The sequence below is a fragment of the Populus euphratica genome, unplaced genomic scaffold (genome assembly GCF_000495115.2).
Source record: "Populus euphratica unplaced genomic scaffold, PopEup_1.0 scaffold148.1, whole genome shotgun sequence".
NCBI classification, from domain to species: Eukaryota; Viridiplantae; Streptophyta; class Magnoliopsida; order Malpighiales; family Salicaceae; genus Populus; species Populus euphratica.
In genome coordinates, this window is record NW_011500035.1 from 243,942 (window position 1) to 266,524 (window position 22,583).

The 22,583-nt window shown below is 35.7% G+C and overlaps 5 protein-coding genes across 5 annotated transcripts in view; 1 reads left to right on the forward strand and 4 right to left on the reverse strand.

Annotated features, from left to right (window-relative positions):
* LOC105142715 (uncharacterized) overlaps window positions 1–602 on the reverse strand; it is a 2,773-nt gene extending 2,171 nt beyond the window's left edge. The window contains exons 1-3 of the mRNA XM_011050477.1: window positions 397–602; window positions 222–303; window positions 1–100 (exon numbers count right to left, since the gene is read on the reverse strand). Coding sequence (XP_011048779.1) covers window positions 1–100; window positions 222–303; window positions 397–561 — 347 coding nt within the window. The 5' untranslated portion in view covers window positions 562–602. The remainder of the gene's footprint in view (window positions 101–221; window positions 304–396) is intronic.
* Window positions 603–3,487: 2,885 nt separating this feature from the next.
* On the reverse strand, window positions 3,488–4,678 carry LOC105142671 (Heavy metal transport/detoxification superfamily protein). Its single transcript, XM_011050416.1, has 3 exons — window positions 4,536–4,678; window positions 4,361–4,442; window positions 3,488–3,969 (listed from the first exon to the last, which is right to left on the reverse strand). Exons 1-3 carry the CDS (start codon window positions 4,539–4,541, stop codon window positions 3,638–3,640), a joined length of 420 nt encoding a protein of 139 aa, XP_011048718.1. The 5' UTR covers window positions 4,542–4,678; the 3' UTR covers window positions 3,488–3,637.
* Window positions 4,679–6,656: 1,978 nt separating this feature from the next.
* On the forward strand, window positions 6,657–11,281 carry LOC105142673 (O-glucosyltransferase rumi homolog). Its single transcript, XM_011050417.1, has 6 exons — window positions 6,657–7,612; window positions 9,218–9,771; window positions 9,870–10,062; window positions 10,254–10,318; window positions 10,427–10,637; window positions 10,730–11,281. The coding sequence occupies exons 1-6, from the start codon at window positions 7,478–7,480 to the stop codon at window positions 11,090–11,092; spliced, it is 1,521 nt and encodes a 506-aa protein (XP_011048719.1). The 5' UTR covers window positions 6,657–7,477; the 3' UTR covers window positions 11,093–11,281.
* Window positions 11,282–13,673: 2,392 nt separating this feature from the next.
* On the reverse strand, window positions 13,674–19,574 carry LOC105142716 (uncharacterized). The gene is made up of 8 exons (XM_011050479.1): window positions 18,297–19,574; window positions 17,766–17,907; window positions 17,036–17,127; window positions 16,758–16,851; window positions 15,812–16,011; window positions 15,000–15,191; window positions 14,161–14,420; window positions 13,674–13,969 (listed from the first exon to the last, which is right to left on the reverse strand). The coding sequence occupies exons 1-8, from the start codon at window positions 18,603–18,605 to the stop codon at window positions 13,819–13,821; spliced, it is 1,440 nt and encodes a 479-aa protein (XP_011048781.1). The 5' UTR covers window positions 18,606–19,574; the 3' UTR covers window positions 13,674–13,818.
* A 77-nt stretch (window positions 19,575–19,651) lies between these two features.
* On the reverse strand, window positions 19,652–22,583 carry AAE3 (AMP-dependent synthetase and ligase family protein). Its single transcript, XM_011050418.1, has 4 exons — window positions 22,323–22,583; window positions 21,106–22,156; window positions 20,652–20,755; window positions 19,652–20,142 (listed from the first exon to the last, which is right to left on the reverse strand). The coding sequence occupies exons 1-4, from the start codon at window positions 22,521–22,523 to the stop codon at window positions 19,924–19,926; spliced, it is 1,575 nt and encodes a 524-aa protein (XP_011048720.1). The 5' UTR covers window positions 22,524–22,583; the 3' UTR covers window positions 19,652–19,923.

Consider the following 22,583-nt stretch of genomic DNA (forward strand, 5'->3'; position numbering starts at 1 on the left):
TCCCCTACTTTCTTCAGCTTTTTCACCACCGCCACTGTATCCATCAGACCTATCACTGTTAGCTTCTGATCTTTGAGATCCACTGCTATGGAATCAACTCCTGTTTATGTACAAGAATGGAGCACATAGTGACCAACAAAAACTTGCTAAGTACATCTTTTATTTATCTCGGCAGCTCCAAGAAACAACTACACGAAGAAAGAAAAAAGAAGAAGAAATACCAAAAATATCAGCAGCGGCTTCTATTGCTTTCTTCTTTGTCTTATCATCAGTCATGGTCAAGACCTTTAAAACCACCTTCTGCTACGGAGAAATTAACAAGAGTACTTGTTAAAAAATAAAAAGGAAGAAATCAATGCCAATAGAACATGAAAATAAAGAAGAGCAGGAGGGTACCTGAGCCATTAGAAGAGAGGGTACAGGAAGGGAAGAGAAAAGAGAAGTCCAAGTGCTTGATAAATTTGTGGTGGGCATTGTATGTATACACAAAGGGGTTTGAAGATGTGAGGTGGTGGCGGTGGTGGATTTCATGCAACTAGATGGGTGTGTGTGTGGATCCATGTCACTTTTTTGACAAAAATGATATGAAATTTAGTACGGTGATGGACAAGTTGGAGACAATTGATTGATTGGACTGTCACTGTTTCTTCTTCCTTTTCCGTTCTTCATAGAAATATTCTCTCTCGGTTGGTAATTGATAAAGATGTAATTTAGAATTTTGATATAAACAGTGGTTTAAAATTTAAAAAATTGTTTTTTCATGTGTATTTTTGTTGGATTGAAGAAAATATTAAGAACTCAACAGATTAAAATAAAATTATTTGAAATACCCATATTTTACTCGAATTATCCATGTACTTATCCCTAAACTTGATCATTTAAGAATCGTTTTCTTTATTTAAATTGAGGTTGAGTTGAAATTTAATAATTTTTGCTTTCAAATGAAATACCTAATAGTAATGGCAACATAGATATAGAAACCTTTTTGACAATCAGAACTCCAAAAGAGACCGGGAGGGCATGTCGGCGTCGGCGGGGGGGAAGGAAGGACGGAGGCTTTTCCTTCCCAATGTGCAGACAGCTTGAAGGTTGTAACCAAATTGCTTTCTCTGTCGTAATTAATTTACCCTTTCGGTCTTGAAGATTCCCTTCCTTGCAAAAAGTTGAAAAGAAAGATTGCATACCCCTCCCTCCATTGAAGGCTAGAAAAGGAGCAGCCCCTTTTTCTTCTTTCGAACCTGGAAAGTCTTTCACCTTTACGGGTAACTATTAAAGTACTTTGGTATCATTAATTATGTTGAAGACGATAAAGTTTTGAATTTCACGGAAACTTTTACGGTAACTAGAGAATATCTTTTTAATTTTTTTCAAAATAGAAAAATATAAAACACATTATAATAATAAATAATATTTTTATTAAGTTTACCAATTATATTGATATTTTATTTCTTAATTAAAATGATATATTTTAATTAAATAGCATGTGTGTTATCTAGTACACTGAGTTAGATTTTATTTAACATAAAAAAATCAAAGTAATGATAACTCAAGTTAACTCGGGTTAACTTAACTAATATATAATTTTGTATATGAGATTGAAATAAACCTGTAAAAAAAATTTAAGGCCCAATAGTCTAATGTCAAATGATAAAACAAAAACAAATCAACTTTTAAAAAATAGCATTGAAAAAAAATCAGGGTTAATCCAGTTAATTTGACCAACCAATCACTTACAATATAAAATCGGAGTAAAAAAGTTAGACTCTTACAAGAAGGATCTATAAAAAAAAGATTGAAATTCAATAAAAAAAATTAAAAAAAAACTTGAGTTAACTTGACAAATTCCCACTTGAGGTAACCTCACAAAAAAAAAAGAAATAATAAAGCTCAAAAGCTAATAATCTAATACCTAATGATAAAACTGGAAAAAAAATTAAAGAGAAATAAACTAAATCAACCAAAATTAACTTGATTAATCACCACTTGCGGTATAAGATTAAGATAAAAATAATTAGACTTTTAAAAGAAGATCCTAGCAAAAAAAGCCAAAGCTAAATAAAAAAAATGTTAGAAAAACCAAGATCACGAGGGTTGAAATAATTAGACTTTCAAAAGAAGATCCTAGCAAAAAAGGCCAAAGCTAAATAAAAAAATGTTAGACAAACCAAGATAACTAGAGTTGACTTAACTAACTTGTATTTAGGATAACCCCATAAAAAAAACAAAAAAAAAAAACAAAGTTCAAGGATCAATAATATAATGCTAAAGGAAAAAATTACAAAATTAGCATCAAAGAAAAAAAAAATCTATGTCAACATGCATTAAACTAACTTATTTATTAATGTGGATATGAGATTAGGATAACAGATATGAGATTAGAACAACCTAAAAAAACAAAAGTGAAACTAATAATAAAGTTCAAGGTTCAATAACTAAAATATAAAATGATAAATTTGAAAAATAAATCAATTTTTAATAAAAAAAATAAACTTAAATCGAATGTGGGTCATAAGACTGAGATTATCTTGTTCAAAGATAAATACAAAAAAAAATAAAGTAAAATTTATAATCACAAAAGAATTTAAAATTCAAATAACATGGACCAAATATGATATAATAACCAAATAAAAAAAATAATTAGAAAATAAATTGAAAAACAAAATAAATTAAGAAAAGAATAAAAATAGAAATCAAAAGAATAAACACCCAAATCAAATTAAAGAATAAAATAAAATAAGATATTGAGGGGCAAAATTAAAAGAAGATAAATAAAAAAGGACAAGAAAATGGCAATAAAAAAAGGAGCAAACTAGATAAAAAAAAATAAATGCAATAAAATAATCATGGATAAAATTAAAAAACTAATAAATCAAGAAAAGGGATAAAACAAGAAAAAAAATTAATAAATAAATAACAATATAGAATTTAACTTAAAATACAAACTTGAGAACACAATTTTTCTTAAATGGGTTATTTTTAATTTCTAGGTCAAGATCAAAGAGGAAAAAAAAAAGATGTTGGAAGCCAACCATGTTTTTGCTATAAACACGTGTTATACAATTGAAAAGAGATCGATCCACCGCTCCTAACACCACATGGTAATCGGATGAACCCGCAGAGGTCTTGAATGTTTGTTGCTTTAATAATCCATATGAGTTTGATGCATTAATATATAATAATCAATATGAATAGTATAGTCACCTTATTGAATTGAATTGGGAATAAATCTTCACAATACTAGCAATTTATGCGAATACCAAGTTAAATTTATTTCACTTGTTATAATATATAAAAGCACCCAAATTTATTGCTAGGGATAAGGATGGTGGCGTCTCAATTCCTTAATTTTAAGACCAAATTTTCACAGGGAAACATTATGTGTTCTTGTTCTCAAATGTCCAATATCAGATGAGATCAAGAGATTAATCTACCATTGAGGACAAAAACACATGATGTTGAAATAGGGGGGAAAGTCAATTGAAAGCTGGTCATCAACATTAAGCAAGTTGTTCAATCATGAAAACAAAAAAGAAATATCCTAAATTACACTAAACTCAAATGAAATCAATACAACAATCGTCTTAAAAAACAGGGAAAGAAATACAAGAAAAGGAAAAAAATAATAATTAAATTAGCATCACATGATAGTGCAAGCATGAGGATTGTCGTCGCTGAAAAGGGAAGCCACAGCCTCATCAGATGCAACAGCAAGTGAATAGACAGCAGGAGTGTGGAAAAAGGTGTGGACACCATTAGTGCTAGCAACATTCTTGTATGTGTCATAGTAATGGTTGACAATGTAGGTCGGGTACTTGTAAAAAGAGGTAAAATGAGAGTATCCTGGGAATGGCCATGGCTCTGCTGCTTTCCCTGCTCGTTTAATTGCTTTGATCACCTTCTTTTCCTCCAATGCATAGCCTCTAACAGTAATCTTTTGCACTTCCATCTCTATTTCTACCTCTTCTGCTCCTGATATGTACACATGAGAAAGATCAGATAGAGAGCTACCATTCAGCATACACAAAGTATTCTGAAACTCATTTGGTCTTTCATTTGGCCAAAATAACTATATCCAACATGTACTCGTTTATTTAGGGTGTGAGAAATTGGGCTATGAGATGAGACTAAACTATTTGCTTTCCTGTTTCCAGTCTCATGTAAAAAAATCAAACACTATCTCAATTCTGTACTCCAAATTAAGTTTGCCCTAGCAAAACATATATACGAGGCCCTCGACCACCTTTGAAATGAAATACTCAAGTAAGGTACTAAGGCATAGAATCGACAATGGCAACAATACATAGCCAGTACCATTGACAATATAATCGTCACCTTTTGTACAAAATGTAGGCCTACCTACCTTTTAGCTTGAGGAGAGCTTTCTTTAACTTCGAAGCACATCCCTCACAATCTAAGTTTGGAACTCTTACCTCTACCATCAGCTGCAATACCAACATGAAAGAATATCAATGTATATACTTATGAAACAAATTAATGCATGCATGTACATGTGCTTGCGAGAGAAAGAGACTTACAGACATGGTTGATGAAGTTAAGAATTTGGTGACTTTGGCGGGAGTGTGGAAGCTAGGGCTAATTAAGAAGGATGGGGAGCAGCTTCTTGGCTTTTGAAATTTGATTAAGCATGCAAAGAGATTGTTCACGCGTGGATTAGGAAAGCGTGAGAGCCCCTTTTATGCTCTTTTCTTGAGGGCACGCTTGCTCGTTGTGAAATGATCACATGCTCAAATCTATGACAAGAAAACATTTGCCAGTTCTATGTAGGACCTTTCACATGACTTCTGTTCTATTTCTTGATGATTCATATTGATTTTGATATGGTTTCTTTAAAAATTAGCGGTGCCCACTTCATAATAGGCCATCATCCATAATTGGCCAGCTATCTATTTTATCTTGTATTGTTATATATATATACCTGGACACAATCCTTTCGATGTCCACAAAGTCCACATAGAGACCATCAGCTTTGGCACTGCAAAAGAATTTCAGAAGTGCTGAAACTCACTCCTTTTTTTTTTTTTTAAATTACTTCTACTGGGAAAGGGAAGGAAAAGAAAAGGAAGAAGCTGAATCTCTTCTTTATCTATGATGTAAGGAAATTCTGACGTTAAAGGCACTAAACCTTTGTACAGGCCGCAGACTAGACCACACATACAACAATACCCAGTTGGGAAAGCACATCAAATACTCTTCAAATACTCTTTAACATACACACACAAGTATGATAATATTCTCTTATAAAGCTGCAAAAAAGAAAAAGGGGAAATGGAGATGAAAGCTATATCATTCACTTGTCCCTTCAAAATGAATGGAAGGAGCCAGCAGCCTCTATGTCATAATTTGGAAGGCTATCTTGGGGGCAAAATGATCATGGGTTTTATTTAATTTGATGGGCTGGGATTTAACTCTAGCTAAAAAAACAGTTTACTTTCTAGGCTGGCTGAAGGTGTCTTGATTAGCTTATGCTCTAGCTTCTGGGGTGGTCCAAGCTATATAAACTCCGGCTTTAGGCTTACTTATTCAAGTATCGTTTTGATTCCGCTGAGGCTGGTGCATTTAAGCCCAGGAAGATCTTTTATCTTCAGAAATTGTGGAAACAAACATCATATCAAAGGTAGAGAGAAGACGGGGCTTAAGAAGAAAAGAGCGAAATTATATACTGATAGCATTCTGTTTTGCCTTTTACATTTTTTTTAATTAATAGTGACCTTGAAGAATTAGATTTCTACAGGTTAGTGGTGTCTATAATTATTAATTTTTACTTTGTATTATATATGTTCTTATTTTTAACAATATTATAATTCTAGCTTTTAATTTCTTGCAGCAGATTGCTTGAAAAGTTAGCGCGCCATGCCCGGAATAGATTCTAAAGGAGAACTACCTTGCTCATTGCATTTCTAATACTAGAAGATTAACCCCATTAAAACCTATAACCTATATTAAACACCGCCAGTTGCAGCACTCTACCACCGCCCCGTGACACTCGTCCAACCACAAGACCAACTTATTTTCTCCTCTATACTTGTTTTTTTTTTTTTTTCTGGTAGATTGTTTTTCTTTTCTAGACTGCATGCCTGAAGGTGTCTTTGCTTAGATTTGTTTCATTATGAATGTACAATATCATTCCTATTGTTATATAACATTCCATCACACTCTTGGCTCAAAGATGAAAATAATGAGAGGATTCGTATTATTTTCTTTTGTTTCAGTTTTAAATATATTTTTTTTTGTCAATGTTAGACTAGTAAATCCGTGAGTTTTCTCACATAACTTTTTCTGAGATCTGATTTAAACCTGAAGCGATATTAAAATAGATCAACTTGTCATTCAAATTAATCAATATTACTTCAAAGATATTTGCAATTATATATGTGTATGTGTGCGCATAACAATGTGTTTTTTTTTAAGGAAAAGCACGCCATACTCACCCTATACTTTCCACCATCTATCTACCATCGTATGTTTCCCTTTCTATACGGACATAAATAATTGTGAGAGGCAACTGGTCTAGTAGGGTGTTTTTTTGTCAACTCGTGATCCCACCCCTTTCACCAAGCAAAGCTACCCTTTGAAAAGCCACATCTCATTTTCTTTAATCCCCAACAATATTTTCTTGTTTAACGGAGTCAATCAAGGATTTGATAGAGTGCTGCTTTCTCGAGCTTTGAGCACACCAGATACTATTTTTTCGACCCAAGGTTAATTACCTAGAGAGCAATAACTTGTTTGACAATCAACTCTTTACTAGATCCTAGAACTTAATTATCCTTGGATGTCTAGTTGGACTCCACTAACCATAATTAAGATCTACCTCCACTAGTAAAATGGCCACAATATGAGCCAGGTATTCAAAACCTAAGTCCATAACTAAAATCTTCGGTGTTTGAGCGATATTATGCGTGGTGAAACGTGAACCACCAGGAACAAGGCACTTCCTATGTTTGAGCTTTGTCAGTAGCCAGCGTTCCCATAAGGCAATAAAGCAAGGCACCTTTGTGCCTTTACTACTCTCTTCCTTTATTGCTGTAAGAAGAGGTACTGAAAAACACAGCAAACAGCCGCCTTCTCACGAGATTCTACCTCTCTAAACCGCCTTTCTTTGGACCTCGTCACAGTCGTCTGACATCTCCTCTTCCTCTGTCTCTCCTGCCCTTTTTCTCAGCTGTACTTGAAAAATCTCCCCAGGTCAAAACTCACTGTGAAAACTCGCTTGTAAGTAACATAGATCATATATGTAGGACTTCTGTCTCTGTTTTTTGGAAACTCAAAAGAAGAAAGAACAGAAACTCCCTCAACCCCACGTGTGGTTTAAGGAAAAAAAGGCTCATAATCATGTGTTTCAGAGCTCAAATCAGCCAAAACTGAAGTGCCCGTTTGAGGATACCATCCAAGTAACATGATTGTCAGATCTCCAAGTCATCAAAAGACATAAAAAACGAGAGGGATCAATAATAGCATGAAGCAGAGGTTTTCAGAAAGTATGATCTGGTGGCCATTCATGAAGTTACCAGCTAGATCGTCTGCTGTCATCTTCCTCCTTCTCTTCCTCCTCGTCGGGGCGTTGGTCTGCACGCGTCTCCTCGACTCCACTGTGAGTATTCATCAAAACTAGTTTTCGAAAATTATATATATCCTCCGTCACACAACTGTTATGTGAAACTCATCATAAGCATATATTCCTAACATTTTTTTTATGTTAATCCGACCGGTAGTCAAGTTAGCCAGTTTACCAAAACCGAACCAAGTTAATGCATTATTCGATTCACTTAAAATCAATCAAATAATTTAAGGTCAGGCTAAATTTAACAGCTATGATTGCAGACGATTCAGATTTATTGACGAGTGATCTTCTCATTAATGTCATTAAAAGAGATGAATAATAAAATTTTGATGGTATATAATTTTCATTTTTTTTATGGGAAAAAAATAAATGGAAATCGGCGAAGTTTCGAAGGGGAGAGTGTCGGTTCACCAAATGTCGGATGCATAATTGGCGGTACGCATGTTGTCTGTGACCCGTTGATGCTGTTTCTTTCATGTCGGAGGTCCCCCACTTCCATAATACATAGATAATTTCAAGTCTGCTTTTTATACTTTTTTAGCAGAATACCTGGAGCCCTTTTACTGGCCGGTATTTGACTTTTTCCGATCCCAAACATCGAGTTACATGCTCTCATGATTTCTGTTTTTTTTTTTTTTTTTCTTGGGGGGGATGGGGGATGGTTCCATCTCTGTCACACATTCAAATTTTTTTTTTTTCTTGGGGGGGTTCAGATAATTTTATGTTTCTTCATTTGCTTGCATGAGAATAGATTTCAAATTATTAAACCCGGTACATAGAAGAACTTGGATTGATTTTATCGATTTAAATTTAAAATAGTATCATTTTATTTTTTTAAATTAAACTGAGTTTTAATTATAACTCCTAAATAATCTAAACAATTCTTATATAATTTAATTTTAAATTCAGTCAAAATCAATAATTGTATTGATAGTTTATTAAATTAACCCATTAAACTATAACATATATATGCATGTATATATTGACATGTAGTTTATTGGATTGGATCATTTTTTTTTAAACAAGCATTATTTAAGACTATATATACCAGCTGAGTTATTAAAAAAAATATATATATTGAAGCACTTAATGTGGAATACATTTTATCAGTGAATGCTAGCTAACTCAGTTGATAAATTAAGGTGTATGGTGTTGTTCCACATAATTTGAGGGAAGATCTCATGCATTTACACTTAGAAAAAGGAGGATTTAGGGGTGCAATTAAAAGCTAGTTAGTTTTAGTCTAGAGAAAAAAGGTTCTCTTTTGTAAAATAATAGGTCCCATAAAAATTAACTTGATGTGCATGTGTTTTATTAATAACCTTGAGTGGTTTTGCATTCAAAATTGCAAAGTGGAGTAATATTTTTTAATAAGAAAATCCCTTGGATATTTAATAAAAAAATACAACAAAAATAACAAAATTATTTATAATATAATTTATTATTAATTTCTCAATTAAAAGAAATAGTTGTGCATTCCTAAAATCATTTATATGTATGTATCTAATATGTTTTATGTATTTAATTAATCAATTTAAAAACTTTTGAATTAAAATTAACCCCAATTCATATATTAAGATATTTCATTTCTTTTTCTTTTTCTTTTTCTTTTTCTTTTTTTTAACGTGTTTGCAGGTTATTGGTGGCAGCACGGTCGTGAAAACATTTTTGACTGTCAAAATCCCTAAAATACCCCGAAACAAAACCGAGTACCCGGTCAACTGCACCGCCTTCAACCCCACACGAAAATGCCCCACGAATTACCCGACGAACACTCAAGAAGGTCCAGACCGTCCATCACTCTCCACGTGTCCCGAGCACTTCCGATGGATCCACGAAGACTTACGTCCATGGGCCCACACGGGAATCTCAAGAGACATGGTAGAAAGGGCTAAAAGAACAGCGAATTTTAGACTGGTCATTGTGAATGGCAAAGCATACATGGAAAGATATAGAAAGTCTTTTCAGACAAGAGATACTTTTACAGTGTGGGGAATTGTACAGTTACTGAGGAAGTACCCCGGGAAATTGCCTGATTTGGATATGATGTTTGATTGTGTTGACTGGCCTGTTGTTCGATCAAGCGATTATAGTGGGCCCAATGCCACGTCCCCACCTGCTTTGTTTCGGTATTGTGGTGATGATGATTCCCTCGATGTTGTTTTTCCTGATTGGTCCTTCTGGGGATGGTAAGACCCTCGAAGCCATTTTTTCTAGTAGATCGGCATGTTCTGGTGTTTTTCTTGTAGTTTTATTATTCTAGCTAACGTCGCGTTCGTTGGTTCAGGCCAGAGATTAATATAAAGCCATGGGAGTCTTTGTCGAATGACTTGAAAGCAGGAAACAAGATCACCAAATGGATGGAAAGGGAGCCTTACGCTTATTGGAAAGGAAATCCGTCTGTGGCTGCAACAAGGCAAGACCTTATGAAATGCCATGCATCTGAAACGCAAGACTGGAATGCTCGCGTCTATGCTCAGGTAACAACAGGCCACTGGATCCCATCTGGACCATTCCTGCCTCACACTAGCCGGCGGATCTCGTTGGTGTGTGTGCCATGCACGGTCCGGATGGGGCAGTCGCAACAAGCGTGGCTGCTCGTAGCAGTCCTCCACGATGATCTACGTTGTCATATAACTGCTTTTATGATGCCTCAAAATCTTTCTTGCAGGACTGGATTAAAGAATCACAGCAAGGATACCAGCAATCAAACTTGGCAAACCAATGCGTTCACAAGTAAAAAAAAATATAGTAGAATCAATCTTTAGTTTCCATCTGGTTAAATTTGTTTACTTTATACGATGAATGCTCACTGTTTGTGCTTGCGTAATGCAATTGATGCAGGTATAAAATCTACATTGAAGGGTCTGCGTGGTCAGTCAGTGAAAAATACATTCTTGCCTGTGACTCTGTTACCTTACTGGTGAAACCCCATTACTATGATTTCTTCACAAGAAGTTTGGTGCCGAATCGGCACTACTGGCCTATTAAGGAGGATGACAAGTGCAGATCCATTAAGTTTGCTGTTGAATGGGGCAACAACCATAGTGAAGAGGTAAAAACATTTATGGCATTCTACTGCTCCATTAACATTAGAAGATAGAAGATTTCTCATTAGCACATAACATTCTTTCTCTGGATTGCCAGGCACAGGCAATGGGAAAAGCGGCAAGTGAATTCATTCAAGAGAACTTGAAGATGGATTATGTCTATGACTACATGTTTCATCTCTTAAATGAGTATGCTAAACTCTTAACCTTCAAGCCTACTATACCTGGAAGAGCTATTGAACTATGTGCAGAAGCAATGGCTTGCCCAGCAAATGGTCTAGAGAAGAAGTTTATGATGGACTCCATGGTGATGAGTCCTGCGGACACAAGTCCATGCACCATGCCTCCTCCCTATGATCCTCCATCTCTCCATTCCATTTTTCAAAGAAATGACAATTCTATAAAACAAGTCGAGTCTTGGGAGAAGGAATACTGGGATAATCAAATTAAGCAGTCTTAGCTACCACTATATAGTCTTGATATTTATCTTTCAATCCACATAAATAAATGTATAGTCTTGAATAACTGTTCTTTGCATTTTTGTCACTATGAGACGGATAAACATCTTTTGATGATAATGTTTGCCGAGAACGAATTCTATAAAATAAACATCTTTTATCAAGACAGTACCTTAGGCTGCTTATATTTTTGTTCTAATGATCTTAAATAGAATATGCTACGTTGATTTATGTTTTAATATCTAGCTGTCCGTTAAATTTCTGATTATACAAGCTAGTAACGTGACAGAAATGATCGTTAAACTTTAGTTCTGCTGCTGGCGCTCTTCGTTCATCTATTGCATCAACTAATCCAAGAACAATAGACCATGCAGGAATCACATTTGGGAACCTCTTCACTAGGAAAGTACTAGATTACTGCAAAAAAATAGTCATGGCAGTTCTCATCTGTTGTAAAATCAGAAACGAAGACAGCGGAGTGACACTCTTCAGTAGGCAGACTGCAGACCTGAATGGCATTGTTCTACGTTTCCTCTGGGTTCCCAAAGCTTGTTTTCGCACATGGATGGCCCAGTATGGATATTCGCAACATGCTTCTTCATCTTTATTTATCCCTTTGATTTCTACCTGTAAATAAAGTATTCTGAAAGCATTAGATAGTCAACATGGTAATTACTGTATAAGTAGCAATGCCTCAAAACAAACCTGCCACTGCATTGTAGTCGTAGCCTGTTAACTAGAGCTTTTTGTTGCCATCCATGTCCATTAATTATAAATGGTGTGAATGTTAATGCCATGATTTGACTGCCTCGGAATTTCAGTGGCAGGCATGGGCAGCTGGAACTTTGTATGCAAATGATGTTCAATGTCGCAACTTGTGTCAAGTGTTTTAAACAGAACAAATGGAGCCTTTTCCTTGTAATAATAGCTCAGGATAAATCAGTTGGCATCCTCGGAGTGGAAGAGGCAGCCAAGGATAAAAAAAACCTACATAGAAGTTTGAGAAAGCCATAGCCAAGCTCAAAACCAAAAATAGCAAAAAACTGTAGCAGCAGCAAAAGATTGTGTCCAGATTAGGCTCGGATGGTTATTGTTTTGAAATTTTCTTTATTTTTCTAGTTAATCTTGGATTCCTTTCTTAATTTGGTTTTATAATTTTATTTGATTTGGGTTTGTCTAATTAGAATAATTTAATATTTGAATAGTATTACATATTATTCTAATTATTTATAATAATAAGTATTTAAATTAGAATAATATCTGTTGAGTTTAACTTTAGTTTTAATGCTCGAGAAAAAATGAATAGAGTTATTTAGCAAAATTATAAATAATATTTTTTAAGATATTTAAGAAATATTTTATTATTATTATTTTATGTATATTTAACAAATGGAATCTTGAATAATCTTTATTTTATACTTATAACTTTTTTATTAAGTAGAGATATAATTAACAAATATATCTTATTTATTTTAAATGAGTATTTTGAGTCACTCCATAGAACTTAACTTAAACTAACTTTAAGTGAAGTTTAAAAAACTTAGCACAAGCAAGCATTTTCTTAATGAAAATACATTTAATAAAGGTGATATGAGAATTTATAATTTAAGGAGTACTAACAAAGCAATGCTTTCCAAATAGATATGAAAAAGAATTAATGTATTGTATAAAATTAATATTAAAAATTATAGTTTTAATACCAATGTATATTGAAAAGGAAAATTTATTTGTGAAATTTTATTTTTTTTATTTTTGAGTCAATTACTTCAGTGTCACTTCAATTACTATAATCAAAATGATATTTTATAGTATGAATATCTTTGTAATAATATAGAGAATCAAAATGGAAAAAGAGAAAAAAAAACTATATTTTTTTAATAATAAAAATTTTATTTTATTTCATATGAATTATGTCCATTTATATATAATTAGAGGAAGCGATTACTTTTTTTAGTGACTCCTCTAATAATTTAAACCAAACTCATTTATCATGTACAAACCAGATCTAATCCAATACCTAATATTAAGGGATTTTACCCACAAGTTGATTCATAGAAAAATCAAGAGATTCTAGTGATCCCATTTGCAGCACTCTCATTGATGCAACACCTAAAATTCGAGGTGGAGAAGGACAAGGGCACAAGGAAGTGAATAGGTTTTATGTGAGCATGGCATTGGGATTTGTGGTGAGTTTTTGGTCAGTATTTGGCTCCTTGATTATCAACAGGAGATGGAGGCACATACACTTTCAGTTTTTGGATCGCATGTGGTAGAAATCCAGGATGTCCGCAAGTTCTGCTAGATGTGATCTGCTTCCTGGAAGTGTCTTGTTGTAGATTAGTTTATGCTTCTTCTTTTCCAAATATTAGCAGTTAATCAACTCTATTGTATGCTTGTCATTAGATCAATCCTCATTTCAGTAACAGAATGCTAATTGATTTCAGCAAAGGCATCATATCAGTGATCCCTCGATCGATGAGAAGCAGGAATAGTTCCGTGTATTTAGACACTAACGTAGTGCAAATATCTCAACGAGTATTGAACATGACAAAATAATGCATAATATTACATCAAACAAGAAGGTTTAACATAAAATTCATATAACGAAAATTAGAACAAGTTAGAAGAATAAACATGAAAAAAAAAAAAACAAACAAGTAAATAAACACCGGCAAAATGTAATTTGTCAAGAAAGGCTGATTGCTGAAAGAAGAAACAAGAACAGTCTCTAAAGAGCTCGAGACTTTATAATGTCGAAGCTCATCTCGCTAGGATCGGTTGCTTGCAACTCCACTTGAATGCCATCTAGTTCCCTCTTGAATCTGTCTCTGGAGCTTGCATAAACCATCTTACTTCTCACCCTTGATGTATCAGGTGACCTACAAAGAAAAAACAATCTAGTTATGCTGTGTCTAGCTAGCATTTTACATATCTTGTTCAAAATGGTGACCCAATAAGAAGGCCAGCCTATAGCCAGAATCACATGCATAGTTTGCTCTTGATTATTGGTTTTTGAGCTAGGCATTATACGAAAGAAAATGTAAAGAAATTTGAGGAACTGTTAAATTACCATGCAATGAAGAAGATTTTACTTTTCTGGCAATTCTCATTGGTAATGAAATCATAGTCAAAGACAGCATAGCGACACTCATCAGCAGGGAGGGAAGCAGCGAATTCCTCGTAGGTTTCTTCAGGGCTCCCGAGTTTCTCTACCACCACTTGCTGAGATTCGATCTTGAAAATGATGAATCGATAGTTTCTCTTTGCCTTCAGTTCCAAAAACTTCAGCTTACATTCATCATCAACAGCCATTCCCGAAGCTGCATTAGCCTAATTATTCCAAATGTGAAGATAACAGAATAAAAATACACGAAATCACAGAATTTCCTAGAAAATATCTAACAATCATGGCCAAATAAATTTTAGTTAGTTCGCCTTTTTTTCCTTCCCTTTTCCTTCAAATCTTTCTCAATTCTCCGACGTAGTTACTAGATTCAAACTAGATGTAGTAACCATATTGATTTAGTGGCAGGTTTCCAAACATTCAACCATCAAAGATAAAAATAGTAATCATAGTTCTCAAAGCCTAGAACAAACCAAACTGCGTAATAGACACGGTTATTGAAATTATAGGGCATGAATCATTTAAGCAGCTAAATTCAATGAGTGAGCAGAAACGACCTTGATGCTCAAATAAGAAAAAAAGAAAAGGCCCCTACGAAAAATTTGATGAAACAGCAATGCTTATTGAATATCCACGCATTTGATCCAACAGCACATCATGCTAGGTTCTGTATAAATTATGCAAATCAATGTAGAAGATTCATGGCAGAAGCTTTCTTTTTCTCAGCCATCGTATCATAACTATCAGAATATATACCATAAAAAGGTTAGAGAGAAGGAGCATACCATGTTGCCTTCCAAAGAGAGCAAAAACCTTGTGAGAACCCAGCTGGAAGAAGAGAAAGGAAAATGGAATGGAAAGATGGGAAAATAGAAGGGAAGGGGATAGAGATCCTTAACTTGGGGTATACAATGAGAGCTTAGACAAATACAGGGAAGGTGAGAGATTTGAGGGGCAAAACATGGGCTGAGAATTGCCTAACATTTCAAGGCTCATCATGTCCACAACGAAGGTTTCGTGAATCAAAGACAGCAAAAATAGTAAACACCAAATGTTTAATGTTGCCACGTTGTGCCTGCCCTCTCACCCCCTTTATCAAGTATCAACCTTGCTGGCTTGTATTATTTTGGGAAAAAGGGTGCACCCATTACAAGGGTTGCATGTAATTATAATAATCTTATGAAGGTATTGGTCATTGATCTTCAAGAGCTTTCATTTTTATTTTTATTTTTTTACAGAAAATGGCTAGGTAGGCTTCTGTAAAGCTGTGGAAAATCGAACTGTGATTAAAGACCATGTGCAAATTGATCACAAAAATTCAACTAGTTTAAGTATGAAAAATAATTCTGATAAAAGATTAATTAAACAGATCATCCCCAAAGAACAAGGAAAAGGAAAATCTACAATTCAAGTGGCAAGAACAAAAACTTAATCAATTTATTAAGCACAAGCTATTGAGCACCGCAGAAAATGACACTGATTCAACACAAAAATGATTTGCCTCTTTGTAGGTATCACAGGAACATCAGATAAAGGTAAAACTGGAAAAGATGTTACAGATAAAGCTGTCATATTCATCACAAGACTCTTTCTATCCTACAAAGTTCACTATTTTGGGACCTTGTTTCTTCTTTGATTTTACATGACCATCCTTTGAATCGGGAGGAACAACTTTTGAATCAGTTGACTTGTCTTTTGGAATGCTAAACATGTTTTCTGTCATAAAATCATCATCAAGCTCATCTCCACTTACAAACTTAGTCACTCGCCCAGTAGGCCTTACTTCCCTTCCAATGGCTGAGAGTCAGAGATAAGTAACGGATAAGTAAAATATTACACATGACATAAAAAAATAAATGAAGAAGAAAGAAAGAACAAATATGGTCTTTAAAGGATATAAACGTTGACAAGAATCATTAGCAAAAATCATATAATGACAGTACTGGTTTGCAACCCAAACACCATATCTTTTACAATTCCCATATCAAGTCGCATTCCCATGCAGCTCATATTTCATTATGTGACCCAAATAGTGAGTTAGCACATAATATCAGGATCATATATGACTTATCATGTTATTTCAGCCTCGATCCTATTGCTGTGAGACTACAAAATTAAAGCTTCAACTCATAGGGCAAAGCATTCAAGACAAAATACTGTTATCGACCATTCCAATGGATCATCGTGATTTTTGCCAGCTCCAGTAGTCAGTATTAGATCATACAGTCAAAATTGCTAACTTTCTTGATCAAGCACTACCAATTTCCTGTTTTCTTTCTGTTGTCTAATAATGTTTCAGAAAGAGAATGACATCCAGAGCCTTCAAATTATAGTCAAGAGTTCTAACTACACTTGTCTTTGAACTATTTCATAAAGAACTGACGTGCACAAACAACATCCAAATACTACAGAACTTAAAACAACATCAACAATTTGCAATATACATAAGAAGGGGACATCGCATCAGACTATGCCCAACTCAAGATATGTATAAGCAGAAAATTTAAATAATAGCAGTTAAAAACTTGCATGTTTATGCTTACCTCCTCTGCCAAAGGCCATGTCACCTCTCTTGCCCTTATCGGGACAATCTCTAGCCAAATGTGTTACACCACCACATATTTTACAGCAACCACCCTGTTAAAAGCAATATATTTCTATGATGTCAAAAATAATGGATGAGTGGGGTGCCTAGATAGCTAGAGATGGAAGTCAATTAAGCATCTATCTAAATACCAAGTATGTTGCCCCACCATCAAAGAAAAGAAAATAGTGTGCACTGTGACAATGACAACCAAGAAAATAGTTAAGTTCCACATACTTTTGGGTATATGCCACGAGTATTTTTAGGACAGTCCTTGCTCAAATGTCCACGTTCATTACAGATAAAGCAATTGGCAAACTTTGTCCCCCCTGCATCATCAAAGAGAGAGATTACTTTTCATAATAACAATAGCATTGTCGAAGTATCAAAAAGGTCCAGTTCTCTTAACAAAACCAGAGGTTACTGAGCTCACTACTGAATTCACTCCCACTTAATAACTTCTACAAGGAAAGTTGAATTCCTTTTAATGAGTCATGCTATATGTTTAATAGGATTGCAATTTGCATCTTTTTTACACCATGTATAATGCCATACATATGGACCTAAATCTTGAAGTCCTCATCTAGTCAATTTCACCTCTCCTCAAGAATACTCCTGGTGACCAATTTCTAGGTCCTACCACTGGTAACTGAAAAAGTGTTTACATAAACAATCTATAACATAGCTGATTCCAAAATTCTAATTCAGTCATTTTTGTTTATCAGAAAAAAATACATGGACCGCCACTTTTCCATAGATGTGAAAATAATGATTCTGATTCACCAGTATTCAAGTTGCATTCACTAATAAACAATCAATCAAAACAATTGAAGGGAAAAAGGAAACCAATCACACAATATTTTATACCAAGAGATGTTTTATTTCCTTTGAAAATAATAGCATAAGAAAATCATATGAAAAGTCACCCTAGCTAGAGCTATCTAAACTCAATTGAAAGATGAATTACCATCTTCTCGAGGCTGAGGACATTGAGAAAGAGAGTGCCCTGTTTCCCCACAATTGTAACACAATTTCTGATCCATAGTCTCATCGTTCTTCTTAGGACAACGCTTCAGACTATGCCCACGATGCCGACAAAGCAAACATATCTGCAGCCATAACCATTAACACACAAAAACACCACCATCAATTTCTTCATTTAACTAAACAATGTCTCACATCCAGCCATAATATCAACGTTTCAATGAGCAAGAAACTTCAGTTATAAGCATAGTCTACACATAATATCCAATTCCATACCTACTTTTCTTTAAATTTCATAGCTGCAACACTATCAAGAGCAGAAACTCATATCAAACTCAAAAAAAAAAAAAAAACTTTTCTCTAACCCATTCAATACCTACCAGGCAACAAATACTCAAACTTTATGAGAATCGCCTATCAAACTGAGTAAAAAAAAATTGTTTTTCTCTAAAAATTCACAAGGACTCAAATTTTCAGAGAACTATAAACCAAAAAATAAATAAAAGGAACACACCTTATTCTTCTCCCATTCATCTTTTTGAGGGCAAAGTTTGGCAATATGGTCTTGGGCTTTGCAAATAAAACAACTATCACCAGGCTTCATACCAGGAACTCTAAGAGGGTGTTTTCTAAACCCTTTTTTATTTGCTTTATTTGGGTCTTTTGGGTCAGAATTTTTTCTCTTGAACAAGCTCTTCTTCTTCTTCTTCTTCTTCTTCTTGTTGTTGGGGTCGTTAGGTGGTGTTGGTTCTGGTTTTGGAAACAACTCTGGATGTTCTTCTTTGTATATCTTTCGTGCTAGTTTCTGCCTTTTGCTCACCATCTTGTCTTCAAATTATAGAGCTAAAGAAGAACGACAGCCGTTGTTTTCAGAGGAGCTTGGACTAAGAGGAAGCTGTGTCTTTGTGTAGGGTTTTACAGTGGCAATGTATTCTCTCTCTTCTTCTTTTTTGGCCGGAGACTGGAAGGAGGGATTTGCAACAGACTTCTGTATTTTTATGTCCAGTTCTAAGTCCAGTTTCGCAATTATATTGGCTAGGCCCAGCTCAGCTCACCAAGATTGAATCAGAATTTTGCCCAGTCTTATCCCTTTGTCAGGGAAAATGGCCCAGAATTAAGTTGGGCCGAGGTAATAAAAATGGAGATGGTTTCCACTTGGTTACAACTCCTAACGTGGTTCAATCTGACCTGGCTATAAGACACCCAAGTTTAGTCACATCCATGACCTCAAAGGTTCCAAAAACCCAGATTTCCTGTGAGCAACCAAACTGTAACCAAATACTTTAATAGTTCCATATCGATCCATCTCCATACGTTATCGGCAAAAATAGTTACAGAAGGTCCTCCATGACCTCATTGGCGTCCATTTAGTAGCATACGAGCCACTAACTTTAGCCAGTACTTGTCAGAAAAGACAAACAAAAACAGGAGGAAGAAAAAAAAAATTGCTAAATTGCTACTTTCAGGTATATGTTTCAATCACAGTGCGGCCAAATGACTGGACTGTGTGCCCATATTACGTCGGCATCCAAAGTTTTTCTTTTTCTTTTTCTTGATGTTCGCAATTACATGTAGCTGCTAGTGAGATCAAGAGTTGATGAGCTGTTAACTAAACAGGATGGCGCCTGAGGAAATTAATCGTGTTACCTCTTTTCCCCGTATGTGTCACCGGGGACGCCGAAAGCAACTGCTTCAGCAATGTCAGGTTTAGGTAGAAGCACTGCTTTCACTTCAAAGCATGCTCTTTATTTTTGTGACAATATAGTGCAGTGTGGTTTGTCCAATTTTGCATAGATCTCTCTTTTAAAACTTCAATTTGTTTTAAATTTATTTTTTATGCTGTAATCGCAAAAACTACAACAATTTACGTTACCAAATATACATGTATTCATCAGGAAAACAACTCGTTAAGTAAGGTGTGCATGATCATGTATGCTAACATAATAGGTAGATTTGCGCGTTGAAGCAACAGATCAACTGTCACCAACAAAATAATTAGGAGAGTTATTACTTTCCGAAAACGAAAATAACGTACGTGTTTATTCCCCACTACCTAAATCTCATTTGCAAAAGATGAATTGCTCCCATCTATCTGTCTACCTCATAACTTATTTTGGAGGAGAGCAAATAAATGACAGTATTTAGGCACCAAACTTGGGGACACTAGCAGTTGAAATTTGAGCGAGGAAGTGTTCTGATACAATCCTTCGTTGGATTTTCCCACTGGCTGTCTCTGGAAGGGAGTCTGTAAGGAAGACCTTCTTTGGGACCTTGAAAGCTGCTAGGTTCTTCTTGCAAAACCTCAGCACCTCCTCCTCGTCAATGTCTGTTCCATCTCTAGGAATTATGGCGCAATTTATCTATCGATGACACAAAACTAGGTGTTAGCAAACCTCCAACTTCTCTTGAAATTAAAAGTTTGAGATTAAGAATTGTAGCTGGTATTTCATTGCCATCGCTCGTCAAATCACATGCCGAAATAAAATATAGAAGCCAACAGTTGGTTAAAGGAGTGATAATCATCCGTGTCAAACCATGCATCTGCATACGTGATCGGCAGGAATAATTACAAAAGGTCTTCCATGACCTAATTTCCATCCATATTATAGTAACATATGACCGGTAACTTTTGTCCGTGCTTGTCAGAAAAACAACAGAAAAATAAAAGTAAATGCTACTTCCTATGACTGGACTCTGCCTATATTACGTCGGCACCCAAAGCAGCTTCTTCTTTTCCCCCCCTCTTTAATAATGTTAACAATTTTTTTTTTTTTTTTTAATGTGGCTCCTAGTGGGATCAATAATTAATGAGGTGTTAACTAGACAGGATGGCTTGATGCTTGATAACGGAGGAAATAAATTGAGTTACCTCTTCGCCATATTTGTCATCGGGAACTCCGAAAGCAACTGCTTGAGCAATGTCAGGATGAGATAGAAGCACTGCATCCACTTCAACTGGTGATATTTTCTCCCCTGAAAACAAGATCATTCACAAAAAAAAAAACAAAAAAAGAGGAGCAAAGGTCAGCTACCTCGATTAGGATGTCGTATTCATATACACAAGTGCTGGCAATTTGTGTTTATTGTGATGAAATAGCTAGGGTGGCAAACGCCAAGCAACAATTCACAAGATGTAAGAATCATCATATTTTCCTAGGTGGCCACGCAAATGTCTTCATCAAACCTTTTGTTGTCACTTGAAAAGAGGTCAAAATCAATAGAGTAATTTGAAGAGGGCAAAACCCAGAACGGAACACTTCACTCTCCGACCAATCTATAATTTTGTACCATGATACTTTGAATTAAATCATAATTAACATTACCTCCACGATTAATAAGCTCCTTAATCCTCCCCACAAGATGCAAATAACCATCCGAGTCGAAATAACCTAGATCACCCGTATGAAACCACCCGAACTGAAAGGCAACCTTATTAACCTCCGGATTGTGTTTATAGCCCTTTGTCACATTTGGACCTCTAAGGCACACCTCGCCACTAACATTAGCATCTTGAATCACCCCGTTCTCGTTCAATATAGCCATTTCTTGACCGACCGGTTTACCAACCGACCCCGCCTTATGAGGCCCATCTTCCGGTAATGGATTCGAACACATCAAATGGGTCGCCTCTGTCATCGCGTAGGCCTCCAAGACTGGTGTATTGAATGCCTCCTCGAGTCTAGCTAATATAGCCGGGGCAAGCGAGGCGCTACAACTCCTAATGAACCGAAGCTTTGGGTAAACCGATTCTGGGGTACTAAAATGCCGATCCAAAATTATTTGGTGTATAGTAGGGACAGCGGTATACCATGTGGCGTTGTATTTGTCCATGTCTTTCCAAAATGTTGAAGCCGAAAATCGGCCCGCAGATGGTAAAGCCACAGCTGCTCCGGCCGCGAGCGAGCTCAATAACCCGGCTAACAACCCGTGAACATGGAACAACGGCAAGACTATCACAGTCGAGTCTGACTCGGTGAGTTTGTACACCGATTTAATGTTATTAACCGAAGAAGCCAAATTGAGCTGAGTCAGTGGCACCCCTTTGGGCCGGCTTGTGGTGCCTGACGTGTGCAAAAACAGAGCCATATCAGATGGATCGTTAATGAGCTGGCTGATCAAATCGGGGTCGTCTGACTCAGTTGGACCGGGGGAAAGATTGAGTTCAGAATCTGCTCCGCTGAGTGTGGCGGAGGCGTGAGGGATTTTAAGCTTGGAAGCTGCGGCTTGGGCAGAACTGTTTCCTTCCTGTTGGGTTAATAATAGCTTGGACTCTGAGTCTGATAAATAAAATTCAAACTCCTCCGTAGTGTAGGCTGCATTTAACGGCGCTGCCGTGGCGCGGGCCCGTATCACGGCCAAAAACATTATCACAAACTGTAATCATCAAAACAAAAACAACTAGGAATTAAGGTTGCAAGACTAAATTTAACGTAACCAAGAACCTGGTTTAAAATCCAAATGTTGCTGAGAAAAGCATCGATATTTAGATATACACAAACATAACAATACTGATTTTACGAGAAAAAACGAAACTAAAAACCTCAACAGTGTTGGGAAACGTGAGTGCAACAACATCTCCAGGTTTAATTCCAGAGGCAACAAGGCGAGAAGCGGCACGTTCGATGATTTCATGGAGACGAGCGTGAGTTAAATCTAATTTGCCAGAAACAGAGATGGCTCGACGGTTAGGGAATTCTCCGGCTACCCGTTTTAACAACCCGGTGAGTGTTGGAGTGGCCATTTTTTGTGAAAGGCGAAGAGATAAGGAGGAGAGAGGAGGAACGTTGCAATGAAGAAAATC

What these genes read in the sequence shown, in the direction of transcription:
- LOC105142673 (XM_011050417.1), top strand. Translation starts at nt 7,478, where the DNA reads ATGAAGCAGAGGTTTTCAGAAAGTATGATCTGGTGGCCATTCATGAAG. An exon ending in CGCGTCTCCTCGACTCCACT is followed by an intron (nt 7,613 to 9,217) that starts GTGAGTATTCAT and finishes ACGTGTTTGCAG; the next exon opens with GTTATTGGTGGCAGCACGGT. An exon ending in GCAACAACCATAGTGAAGAG is followed by an intron (nt 10,638 to 10,729) that starts GTAAAAACATTT and finishes CTGGATTGCCAG; the next exon opens with GCACAGGCAATGGGAAAAGC.
- LOC105142716 (XM_011050479.1), bottom strand. Translation starts at nt 18,605, where the DNA reads ATGGTGAGCAAAAGGCAGAAACTAGCACGAAAGATATACAAAGAAGAA. An exon ending in TCCTCAGCCTCGAGAAGATG is followed by an intron (nt 17,128 to 17,765) that starts GTAATTCATCTT and finishes TTGATGATGCAG; the next exon opens with GGGGGACAAAGTTTGCCAAT. An exon ending in TCTCTTTGGAAGGCAACATG is followed by an intron (nt 14,421 to 14,999) that starts GTATGCTCCTTC and finishes TGGAATAATTAG; the next exon opens with GCTAATGCAGCTTCGGGAAT.
- AAE3 (XM_011050418.1), bottom strand. Translation starts at nt 22,523, where the DNA reads ATGGCCACTCCAACACTCACCGGGTTGTTAAAACGGGTAGCCGGAGAA. An exon ending in CGTTTCCCAACACTGTTGAG is followed by an intron (nt 22,157 to 22,322) that starts GTTTTTAGTTTC and finishes TGATGATTACAG; the next exon opens with TTTGTGATAATGTTTTTGGC. An exon ending in ATGACAAATATGGCGAAGAG is followed by an intron (nt 20,143 to 20,651) that starts GTAACTCAATTT and finishes TGTCATCGATAG; the next exon opens with ATAAATTGCGCCATAATTCC.
- LOC105142671 (XM_011050416.1), bottom strand. An exon ending in AGCTCTCCTCAAGCTAAAAG is followed by an intron (nt 3,970 to 4,360) that starts GTAGGTAGGCCT and finishes TGTACATATCAG; the next exon opens with GAGCAGAAGAGGTAGAAATA.